Genomic DNA, 12,177 nt, shown 5'->3' on the forward strand with positions numbered 1-12,177 from the left:
TGAAATGTTTTTATGGGAAAGCAGTTCAAAATAAGAAGTACTGATATAGTTATAGTGAATATCCATATCTCCTACTTCAACCCTTTCCCACCGGAATGTGAAAAGTGAATAAAGACAGCAACATTTTTCAAAAAGTTAACTTATATTAAAAATATTTTTATAAACAATTTTAATACTACAAAGTAGTATTGCAATACAAAGCAGTTCAAATATTAACTGTTCTTTAAACTGTTAAACTTTATTATAAATTAAAATTTCTTTACAAAAAAAATTGCACATAATATTTGACCACTCTTAGGTTCTGATGCACTGGCATTTGCAATAGTTTCTTTAATCTTCAAGTTAAACAGTCTCGGCAAGGAGTCCAGAACGTAGAAAGGGCAATAAACAACCCTGTTAGAGCATTCAAGTGCAACTAGCAGACTTGTGGCCATGGCAGTTACACTTTCCTTAAGATGGACTGCTTAAGTTTTAAATCCTGAAATGAAGAATCTCAAAAGGTTTAAAGAGGAAAAACTAAAAGGGACTGCCGGCTTTTTACTGTAAACACAGCCCTGGAAATTAAATCCCAAACAAGAATCTCTCAGGCATCAGAGAGTGTCAAGTGAATCAGGAATAGCACAACATAAAGGAAGGGGGAAAAGTAAAAAATAAAAACAAAAACAAAGCAAAATGAAAATAAATGTCAGTCACTTTGAGGAACTATACTTACGTACATGATGTTATGAGAATCTGGCAGGGCCTAGAAGCAGGCCAAACAGGAAGTTCATTTATCCAAGCGAAGAGGGTCATGTTCATTGCTTCCGGTTTTGAGGATAGGATATTGTAGGGGACTTGATATGATCAGTAATGCTTGTCTGCCTTACACAGACCTTAGCCAGGGATCAGCCTAATCTTGAAGGATCATTCAAATAATTTTTGGCAATTATTATAAGGACTTAGAACTGACTGCACCCAGTGTTCAGTGATTCTTGCTTTCTGTTTTGTAACTGTTTAAATTTAAGAGCTCATTTAGGCTGACTCCAATCTCTTGGCACTTGGAAACTAGTTTTCTCAGGTTATCAGTTTTACCTCCTTCTGACGCTTCAAACAAGAGTTGCTGTAAAAGACAGGGAAGCATAGAAGTAAGACTTAGCTAGATTTTGAGCATTACCACATCAATGGATATGGCACATGCAGAAAATTTATAGGAAAACTTCAAGATGAAATAAAAGATAAAAAGCATTACATCTTTCCACAGTGATGCACAAAGAGGTAACTTCTGTAAGGCTCTCTGATATAAACGGTGGACCTATAAGATAGATATATATACAATTCCATCAGGAAATGTGGTGGAAAACACCTTCATAATCCTAACTATTTGAATGGTACTTCATAATATAACAACATTCAAGACAACATGGTTATGCTGGATTTTGGAGTTTCCAAACATTTAGAGTTCTTAGGATGTTAACGTCTATGCTTTAATCCTTTTAAATTGAGAAGTCAACAAAAAGGGCAGAATAGCTATTTAAAAAAAAAAAAAGCAACCCATCTGATAGTCAATCACGGCTTACCTCTCTTTGTCCCTTTAGAACAATCTCAGCAGCAATGGCTCTAAGAAAAAAAAAAGGAATATAGAAAAGGGAAAAGAAAAATTTATATATCTTTGAACAAAATGAGATACTACCACTGGCAGAATACTGACTGTGGGAATCTGAGTACAAAACTTCCTGAAAGTAACAGGCTAAATTTCCAAGGAGGGTAACCTATAGTGAAAAGAAAAATTCAACAATTTTTATCAACTTTACAATAATAAAGCAGACCAGTGTTTTGAACATAAATAACGTTCATGAAAAATACTCATAATTACTAGTAAAAAAAAAAATACTTGGCACTAACACCTTTAAAAGAAAGAAGACATCAGATTATAATAGGGGGAAACCCCGCATTTCAAAAGAGATAGTCTTAATATGTGTATAGCAGATCTGTTTGTTTGGTGACAGTATTGTTATCTATATGTTCTCCTTCAAGGAAAATTAAAACTATCCATTTTGCTTCTAGAGGCAATTGTTAATGAGCACGCCTTCACTCTTGGTATAAAACCTCGGCAAGTGCCAAAAACAAATCTAAATTAGAAGAGAGATCTCTCCGGGGGGAAAAAATAGATGTCATTTCAGATTTACCTGTCTGGAGCAAACCTTATAAATAAAAGCAATAGCTATAAAAACATGTACATGATTGTTGCATTACATTTTCCAGGTGGCCAGGCATGTTGGGATATTATATGTAAACATCTTGGCTTGAAGTTTCAGAATCTGAACATTGCTTTCTTCCCATTCATGTTGAAGTAGCCTGTAAAGTACATTCAGGAAAATGAACAAAAGCATTGCAAGTATAGGGAACTCCAAATGAGCTCTATGAGCAGAATGTTTGATGAAGCATAATTTTTGGTCAGTTAAATTCTATCAAGGCTATTCAGCAAGTATTTGTAGAATGCCTCTTACAAAACTTACCCTGGGAAAGAAACATGCAAACTAGCAAAAGGTCTAGTCAAGACCCATACCATCTTCAACAAACTAAAATAAGGCTGATGTATTCCTACAGGATACTAAAGCATTCTCTCCAAATTACACTCCACATTCTCCCTCCCTGTAAATTTTCTAAAATAATGAATTGATATATTAGAGCAATTTCTTGGTATTTTTCTTTCTTTATTAAACACAGTATACTTAATTGTGAATGTTTCTTGAGCTAAAATGTAATAAGTACAGTGATTAATTATTAAGTTCTCTATTCTGAAAAAAAAAGGACAAGGATGACCTTAAGAAAATAAGAAGTATCAAAAGTAGAACTTTACCAACAAAACCAACAATTAAACTACCTATATTCCAAAATGCCTATCATTATAGAAACTACTCAAAACATCAGCACATTTTCTATTTCACATGTTTTATCAAAGGTGATGTTTTATAATACAAATTTCTATAATTAACTTTGGCAGATTAGCATGCTTATTACTAAGAATCTTTATTATAAAACGCTATGGCGTTATTTTGTTACTCTTATCACAGTCTTAAGCCTTTGAATTTTTTTCAATCTCTTATATCATTTTCCTACATACATGCTAAGTGGAATGTAAATGCTCTAGAACACAAAGGGATATTTGATAACTATTTTAGGCACCTTATAATCCATAAAACAAGCTTAGAAACATAAGACACAACTGATGCAGTGGAAATGACAGCACAAGTAGAAGCCAAAGCTTTAGTATGCAGTGTACGTTTTTGAATCAAAAAGCACAATTCCTGAGGGTTGAAATGGGTTTTACTCTATCAGAGCAGAAAAACTACAAAGAAATGCTCTAAAAAAATCTTGTAATTGAATGTATGAAATCCCTGGATAAGTGTTTCTCAAATGTGGTTTGAGGGCTCTAGCTCAGGAATCTGCATTTTAAATAACCATCCCAGGAGATTCTGATACATGCTAATATTTGAGAATGACTGACGTATATGAAAAGAAGTCATAGTCAGACTTCCCTGGTGGCGCCTGCCAATGCAGGGGAAACGGGTTCGAGCCCTGGTCCGGGAAGATCCCACATGCCACAGAGCAACTAAGCCCGTGCGCCACAGCTACTGAGCCTGCACTCTAGAGCTCGCGAAGCACAACTACTGAGCCCACGTGCCACAACTACTGAAGCCTGCGCACCTAGAGCCCATGCTCTGCAACAAGAGAAACCACCGCAATGAGAAGCCCGCACACCACAAGGAAGAGTAGCCCCCGATCGCCGCAACTAGAGAAACCCCACGCACAGCAATGACGACCCAATGCAGCCAAGAATAAATAAAAAATAAAATAAATTAATTTAAAAAAATAAGTCGAGACTTCCCTGGTGGCACAGTGGTTAAGAATCCACCTACCAATGTAGGGGACACGGGTTCGAGCCCTGGTCCGGGAAGATCCCACATGCGGCGGAGCAACTAAGCCCATGCGCCACAACTGTTGAGCCTGCACTCAAGAGCCCGCAAGCCACAACTATGGAGCCCGCGTGCCGCAACTACTGAAGCCCACGTGCCTAGAGTCTGTACTCCGCAACAAGAGAAGTCACCGCAATGAGAAGCCCGCGCACCGAAATTAAGAGTAGCCCCCGCTCGCCGCAACTAGGGAAAGCCCGCGTGCAGCTTATCTCTTTAACACTTAAAAACCTCTTAAGTAATACTCCTTTGCTGCATAAAACATGCTTTGTGCTTATAATGCATGTACTATGGACAGATGGTATGTGCTTAGGAGACACAGGTGAACTTTACTTGAATTATATGCCCCCTTATAATCTGCAGTTTTCTGAAGTGACTAGATCTCCACATTGACTTTTACACGAAGTTACATATTGCTTAACAACTCTGAAATTAAAGTGGAAATGAGGCAATAGCCAAAGAGCAGACTATTAGCAAGTTTTCAAGAATAATTTTATATGAAGAGCCTATACAATTGAGCTAAGAATTTTATTTTTTCTTACCTCAGTGCAAGTCCAGAATTAGTTGGCATAATTGAGCAAAACCGTTCCAAGGTTTTGGAATGCTGGATCTTTGGAATACAGCTCAAATAAAAGAAAATAACCTGTGAAGGTTGGGGAGGTGGGGAAAGGAATACAACAAAATGTGAAATCCAGTTACCTATGTGTTTTAATGAGAAAACCAAAATGGTCTTTAAGACATGAATGTATAAATTATAACAATGTATGATGCTGTGAGTTACAGTTCCTACCATTAATTATATTAGTGACTTTCCGAATATGAATTAGGAAATATGGTCTAGTGATGAGAGCCATGGACTGAGAACACTGACAAGAAGCCAGGAGTCCGGGTTTTCATTCCTGAGTCTACCTTTACTTGCTGTATAGCTGGGCAAGTCATAGGGCTAATAATACCTGCCACATCTTGCTCATGGAATGCCCGTGTGTAAATGACTTAATGTCCATAAAGTGGTTTGAGATCCTGGGATAAAGAATGGCATAGAAGTACAAAGCATAATAATTGGTTATCCCGGTAACAACAAAACCACCCCACCAAAAAAATAAATAAATAAAACACAGAGATGTTTTAGTCTATACTGAGCTTTGGTAGCTTTTAGCTTACACGCACTGAATAAAAGGGGTCTCTGAAAATAAACCAATTTTTAAAAAACCCTTTGCTTCACTGCCTATAAGAAGATGACCTTATAAATATATCAATATCCAGACTCTACTCTTAAAATTCCAAACAGCATCTGATTTCAGCTTTCTTATGTCCTATGTATAGCTATATCTGCTTGACAAAATACTGATAAAAAGAGCAGCTACAACATGTAAGCACATTCTTACTTATTTTGAAGTTATAGAATTTTTCATTCAGTAAAATTTCCAATTACTCAAGCAAAACATTACTGACATTATTACAATTACTTCTTTTGATCTCTCTTCTTTAATACGTATTAAACCTTAACATCTCTTCACTTTTGCTTCAATGCTAAATTTTCTTAAATAGAAGATAATCAATATGCACATTTTGTCTTAACTGAAATTTAAAGGGCTCTGTGCCTAGATTTTGAAGAGATAAATAGAAAACATGGTCAAGAACAACAGTAAATGCTAGTAAAGTGGTCCTAGGAAAATCTCTCGATATTAAACACGAGTTTTGCTATCATTTAAGTCCCCTACTTTTGTATAAATATCTAAAGAAAATAAGTTTTAAATTCTTACCCTATTATGAAATTCATAGTTGGACCAGTAATCAGCACTGCTAAAAGGAATGGGGTATCGGGCAGGGACTGTAACCAAACATCTATTCACTAAATCAGTAAAAAATCTGAATTCCTGGACTTTGTTTCTGGATCCAGCAGCTCTATTATTGGCAAAGACAAGATAACTGCCAAAAGAAAAACATCATAATTTAGAATAATTAAGCCAGTAATTCTCTAACAAGAAAGCTCATCAACCCTTCCCCAACCATATCCCCTTATTTCAAATCCCATTCTTATTAAGAGGAATTAAACTTACTCCAGCCAAATCTTCTGCACTATATCAGACTTCATGGCCACCCCTAACGCTGCCTCATATGCCTCCACTGTCTCTTTAATACTTGATTGAAGAGGATGACAAAGGCTGTTTAAAAAATGAAGGAAAACATTGTATGTCTACAGCTCAATTCGATCAGGTAAAGGAATGACAAAGTATAAACATTACAGATATTATTACAATAGAATCCTTCTTTTGATCTTTCTTTTTTTAACAACGTATAAACCTTAGCATCCCTTAAATTTTGCTTCAATGACTTTAGCAACAGGTTAATTTTAACACAGTGTAATTCAGTAATAAATAACAGATGCAAGCCTAGTATGCAACATTTCTCTCCACAGTAGATAATGTCTCACCAGTATATCAGCCACAAATAAGGAACTTGGTGGTTAAACATTTCATCATCAAAATTTCCTTTACGTAAACGGGCTGGAATATCAAGTGGTCCTGGGATATTTAAGAGATACCTGAGGAAAAATATCATGTTTGAAATTATGCCTATGTACACATGGATTACTATTGTTTTAAAAAAAATCCTGTTTCAACTAAAACTTCCTTGTTTATACAGTAATGAGACTTTATTTTCATGTGTATACCATACCGCTTTGGTCACATCTCTAGCATCATATATTTATTATCTTATACCTACTTGAATAATTCTTCTATAATGATTTTTTAAAATTTTATAGCCCAAATTAAACAAACCACCATAATCATCTAATGAAACCTAATTAAAAACAGAGAAGAACAAATGAGACTACCAAGTATCTAAAATTTTCCCACAAAATCTGTACTTTCTTGAAAAAAAAAAATCTTTGAGTTATAAAACTTGATATCTGAAAACAATTTCTCTCTCACATACACACAAATACCACTCTACATTTAATTTTAGACATGATATAAAAGCGTATTCTATAACATATTGGCCCATAAGGCACTTGTCAAAAAGAGGTCTATGATCAAATAAGATTGAGAAATACCACAAATTAAAGCCCCCTCTTAAAAAGCCACAAAACATATTAGGATATTAAAGGCTCTAAGAAGCCAATCAGTAAAAAAATCTATTTTACTTTGGTAATTCAGGTTTCCCCCCAATATATTTGAATCTGTGTGTATAACATTACCAGCATCTTCAGGAACAATGTTTTTAAAGGCAATATGTTGATTTCAACAATGACAACCTAGTATTAACTGTTCACAGTGAATTTAGCAATTATTTCAAGGAACTAAGTTTTAATGGATTAGAGAGGCTGTATGGCGGCTGGGGTGGGGGAGGTTGTGTGCTGGGGGCCGTAAGAAAGGGAAGAAATGGTACTTCTAGAAGACAGATTATCATCCTGACTTGGCCGTAACTAGCTGTATTACCATGAGTTAATCACTTAACTTCTAAGAATATTGACTTTTCTCAACTGAAAACTGCAATAAGTAAGAAGAGATAACTTTAAATCTAATCTATGTAAGACTACCCCTATGCCAACTTCAGTAAGGTGAATGAAATCCCCAAGTTAACTTTTATGGTTATCTACTAGTCTTCAAAATGATTTGAAACACACGAAAATTACTCCATCTCAATCTTTCTGTCTGTCCTTATACTAAATTTTACACATAAAATTTTCCAGTATAAAATTTATACTAAATGTTATATAGAAAGAGAAATGACAGACTCTAATTCTAAATAAATATTACAGTTCTACGTACTTTGCTTTACAATTTCTACTCATGAAATGAAAAAGTATTTTGAACTTATGAAGAGCAGACTTCTCCTATTAATAAGCTTCGGCTCTTTTATAAATTTTAAAAATTTCTATCAATACCAAGTAAGTGTGGCAATGCTGAAAACTCTCTCACTTACTGCCATTCTCTTAATATTTGATTTTTGTATAAATATCTAAAAAATAGATAGGCTCTCATCTGTGCAAGCTTTCACCGCATCTACCCAAAATAAGGACTTCAAATTGTCTAAATTAAGCACAGGATACCTTTTCCTCATAATTCTTGGCGAATTATGAATTATAACTTTACACAAAAAAAATAATAAAGCAAGATGACTTAGCAAATAATGAGAAGATTATTTGGAGGTAGCCCACTTTCACATTCTTATTGTCACTTATTTATTCTGCTTCATTAAGCTGACATCAAGAAGATCTGAAGATCTTTGACCATGGCACAAACTGGCAGCATCTTCTTCAAAGCTAAAGCAATTACCTCCATGCTGAAGGGAAGATCAGAACCAGCAAGTCTTTAAAAGTCTGGTTCAGCCTTGAATTTATCCTGTGCTTAAGTCTGAGATGTTAAAGCAATCTAATTTAAACAGGGAGAAAGTCAGCATGGGGAAGCTAAACAATCTCTAAATTTCTCATACAATAGTTCAATTTTTCTCTATTAATTTGCATTTCAAATTATTCTTTTGTAATTAATTATAAGATGTTAATCTATATGTAGCAAAGCAGAAAGACTTTCAGGAAGAGTACTAAAATCACTATGTCAATAAACTGGCTATCTACCGTAAGAGGACAGATGTAAAGACTCAAGTTTGGTAAAGAATGGTGACCCCAAACTTTTTGCCATATCTCAAATAAAACTGCCATGTTCACAAAATATTCTAGGGTGGATAGACCACTGACTTAACAAAATGTGGGTTATTTTTAAAAATATTTTTTTATATAACACTGCTATACTGTGGGTGGGTGCAGGGAGGGAGCACCTAAGAAAAGAAAAATATATGCAAACATTAGACTTGCATATATAAATCTAAGACTCTATCTTCACTTAGTATTTTCCACAAGAATATTTTTTTAGGAGATATCCAGCTTAGACCTATCTTCTCTCAGTTCTTCCTAACATACAATAAAAAAGTATGTCATGACAAATATCTTCCTTTTGATGCTGTTTTACTTAGGATCAGCAAACTACACCTACCTTCATAAATAAACTTTTATTGGAACATAGCCATGCCTATTCATTTATATACTGTCTATGGCTGCTTTCTTGCTACAAAAGCAAGGTTGACTAGTAGTGACAGGCCATATGGCTTGCAAGCCTAAAATATTTACTATCTGGCCCTTAAGGAAAAAAGTTCGCTGATCCCTACAGAGAGATGAGGAAGAAGGAAAGAGAATGTTAAAAGCCTCCAAAAAACCCCACTCTTTAGGATCTGAACAAGAACTCACAGGGAAGCAAATAAAGGTAGTAAATACAGAACTCTATATAAGCTACTGAGAAAGTGATGGTTGAGAAAAGAATTCTCCAAAGTTTCTTACTCAACAACTTTCAGAAGTTAAAGCAGTTCTCTTTAGAATTTTTTCTTAAAAAGGCATATTATTTACATTCACTTTAAAATCACCAATCCAATAAATTAAAACTCATTTTTTCGAAAATCACTGAGATTGTCTCAGGATAATTTGTTGCTACAGTATTAATTGCTAAAATTAACAATGACAGTAATTAAAAGAAGCATGAATCACCATGGTGTTAACATAAATTTAGTGTTCTTAATCCAAAGAATGCAAAACGTTTTACATCTTGTGTCTATTTTTATTAAATTCTACTGCCCTTATAACAATTCTGTAAGAGGGTATTCAAGTGTCTTAAAAAAAAAATCAGTCTAAAATATAATCAATCCACCAAGAAATTGGTAATCTTTCCACTGAGCTACACTATTTCTCATTGCTCTACAAATCAAGAGTTCTACAAACTTACCGAAACAGATCCAAGTTACTATACTTCTCAAACCCAGGTTTAAAGAAGGATGCGATAAATTTCCGCAAAAATGGAAGAAGATTATCTCCTCGATTCTATTTTTAAAAGAAAGAGGAGGGATACACATTAGGCTTACAATGTTTAATTAAAATCTTTCAAGGGAGGAAAAGCCCTCCCCCGCCCCCCCAACCACTGATTAGATTAGGTTTTTTGAGTAGGTGGAGGTAGAGATGACTTTTGTATTCTGATCTCCAAATTGAACTAAACATTAAACAGTTTAACACCCAATATACCACAAGCTCAAGTTTCACTCACCAATTTCACCAATTAGCCATTAAGCTCTATTTACATGTTTGGCACTGTGCTAGGTGTTGAGAGTAGGGGAGCTCTAAATCAGAATAAGACATGGTCCCTGCCCTCTGGGAGTTCTTAGAGTAGTATACAAAGTAGCTATAAGCAAAATTACAATGTAATGTAATTAAGTGCAATGGTAGAACTATGCATGAGGTATTATGGCAGAAAGAGAAGGAATACCTAACAGTATTGCAAAGGGCAAAAGGATCAGTAAAAGCATCCTGGAGAGGCTGATGCCTGAAACATCTTAAAGGATGAATAAACGTGAAACATAAAAATATCATATTTAAGAATTATGAAAAACAAAGAATTATGAGTCTTTTTTTTTTTTACCTGCGAGATGAAGAATTTGCACGTATGATAAAAAACCTCTGCATTCTGAAGATTTTTTTCAAATGCAGTAAGCCACACTGCCCTAGCTTTGTCGTGCTGATTTGTTTCCAAATATAAAGCAACAAGGGATTCCAACAACTGACAGTTCATGGGACATGATTCCAATAAATATTTACAAAGCTTCACTGCAGCCTCATACCTTCACAAGAAAAACACACATTTAAACACATGAAAAAATCAATTTTTAATATGAGGTTAACTGCTTGTCAATTAAGTTTTACCTCTCAAGAAGCTGGTGCAGAACAATCATGTTTGTGTAAAGTGGAACACAAGCCTCTACTCTTTCCTCAACAGTAAGGCTCTCATCTGTGCAAGCTTTCACCGCATCTATCCAAAAACACCACAATAACATGAATCAAACATAAAATGAATTATGTGACTGTGTTATTTAAACTCTAAGGTAGCCTATTCTTTTGTTTGACTACATCTTATTCACCTTTACTAAAACTCCTGGTTTTCACCCAAAGGAGGTATTTCAGATATCTCCAAACTCCTAAAATTGAATCTTTCACCCTCACTTTCCTGTTAAGAATAAAACACCCAATATGAGCTCTTGCATCTTTGCATTTATACTAAATTCCTGAAAAATTATGTCAAAGAAATTAAAGAATGAATTATCTTTTCATATTTCTCCAACCCACTTCAAGAGGCCTTGCTCTGCTGATCTACAGCCATTTAAACGTCTCCCCCTAAACTTGATCTTTTCCTTACTCCTTCAAAACACTTTTCCCTTTACTCGATCTTGCTACTTCTTAGAGAAAAGTCCTCCACTGTTTCACTTTGCCCAACTGTCACCATTTCCTCCTTGCCCAAGGTGGTATGACTTCCCAGAACTGCTGAGTTTAAAAATGAATGCCATTCTGAAACAGCACTTTTGAAGTTCACTTATAAGGATCCTATCTAAACAAATCTATCTCTACATTCATTTTATCTGATTAGCATTTGATAATGTTCTTCCTCTTCTTTTTAATTTCTTCTTGCCTCTGCTTCCAAGAGATTGTTTATATTTTCTCTTGGTCTCATTCACTGACTCAATTCTCCCTTTTACCCCTTACAGCTATACTTTAAAATCTCCATTTCCTCAAAGAAAGTATCTCATAGCTTCAGCTGGTGAATAACTTACTGGGAGTGCACATTAAAAACTGTAAAGCACTATATAATACAATAATTTCTATGTTGATAACTTTCAAATCCATTTCTCTATCCATAATTGTCCATTTAAGGTGCACTTCCTTATTTCCTTCTGCCAACAAGCATTTCCACTTGGGTGACCAATTATCATTCATAAATACCACTCCTACTACCAAAATCAGTCTTCCCAATTCACCAGTTTTCTATTAGTACCCTTTCCTTTTCCTGGTCTCAAAACCCTGAAATCATCTTTGACTATTTTTTCTCTTCTTCCCTGACATTTAATCCGTCCCTAATCTCTATATGGTAACTTAAAATGTCTCCAATAAATACTCTCTCTTTCCCAGGTTACTTTTTTTAATGCCTCAGTTATGGCTGTCAGCTTCTGGTTGGTTTTCCTACCTTTGGTATCATTTCTCTCCAGCATATTCTTTCTTTCTTAAAGAATTTCTATTGCCATCAAGCCTACCATACTTAAAAGTTCTTGAAAATCGGGTATCATTTCCACTTATCAAGCTTAATTCCTACTGTTCTCCAGCACAAAAAGTCTCACTTTGATAAGGACTCTC

The 12,177-nt window shown here is 34.9% G+C and overlaps 1 protein-coding gene across 2 annotated transcripts in view; it reads right to left on the reverse strand.

Moving 5' to 3' along the window:
* Window positions 1-217: 217 nt before the first annotated feature.
* The window catches only part of ZFC3H1 (zinc finger C3H1-type containing), a 49,482-nt gene continuing 37,522 nt past the window's right edge, over window positions 218-12,177 (reverse strand). For both annotated transcript variants that reach the window (XM_022571511.3, XM_022571510.3), the window contains exons 25-35: window positions 10,699-10,804; window positions 10,418-10,616; window positions 9,731-9,825; window positions 6,388-6,498; window positions 6,014-6,118; window positions 5,717-5,882; window positions 4,496-4,596; window positions 2,233-2,334; window positions 1,557-1,596; window positions 1,229-1,291; window positions 218-1,099 (exon numbers count right to left, since the gene is read on the reverse strand). In XM_022571511.3, coding sequence (XP_022427219.2) covers window positions 962-1,099; window positions 1,229-1,291; window positions 1,557-1,596; window positions 2,233-2,334; window positions 4,496-4,596; window positions 5,717-5,882; window positions 6,014-6,118; window positions 6,388-6,498; window positions 9,731-9,825; window positions 10,418-10,616; window positions 10,699-10,804 — 1,226 coding nt within the window. In that variant the 3' untranslated portion in view covers window positions 218-961. The remainder of the gene's footprint in view (window positions 1,100-1,228; window positions 1,292-1,556; window positions 1,597-2,232; window positions 2,335-4,495; window positions 4,597-5,716; window positions 5,883-6,013; window positions 6,119-6,387; window positions 6,499-9,730; window positions 9,826-10,417; window positions 10,617-10,698; window positions 10,805-12,177) is intronic.

The sequence above is a fragment of the Delphinapterus leucas genome, chromosome 11 (genome assembly GCF_059928025.1).
Source record: "Delphinapterus leucas isolate spDelLeu-1000000601 "Yukka" chromosome 11, BTC_Dleu_Yukka2, whole genome shotgun sequence".
Classification (NCBI taxonomy): Eukaryota; Metazoa; Chordata; class Mammalia; order Artiodactyla; family Monodontidae; genus Delphinapterus; species Delphinapterus leucas.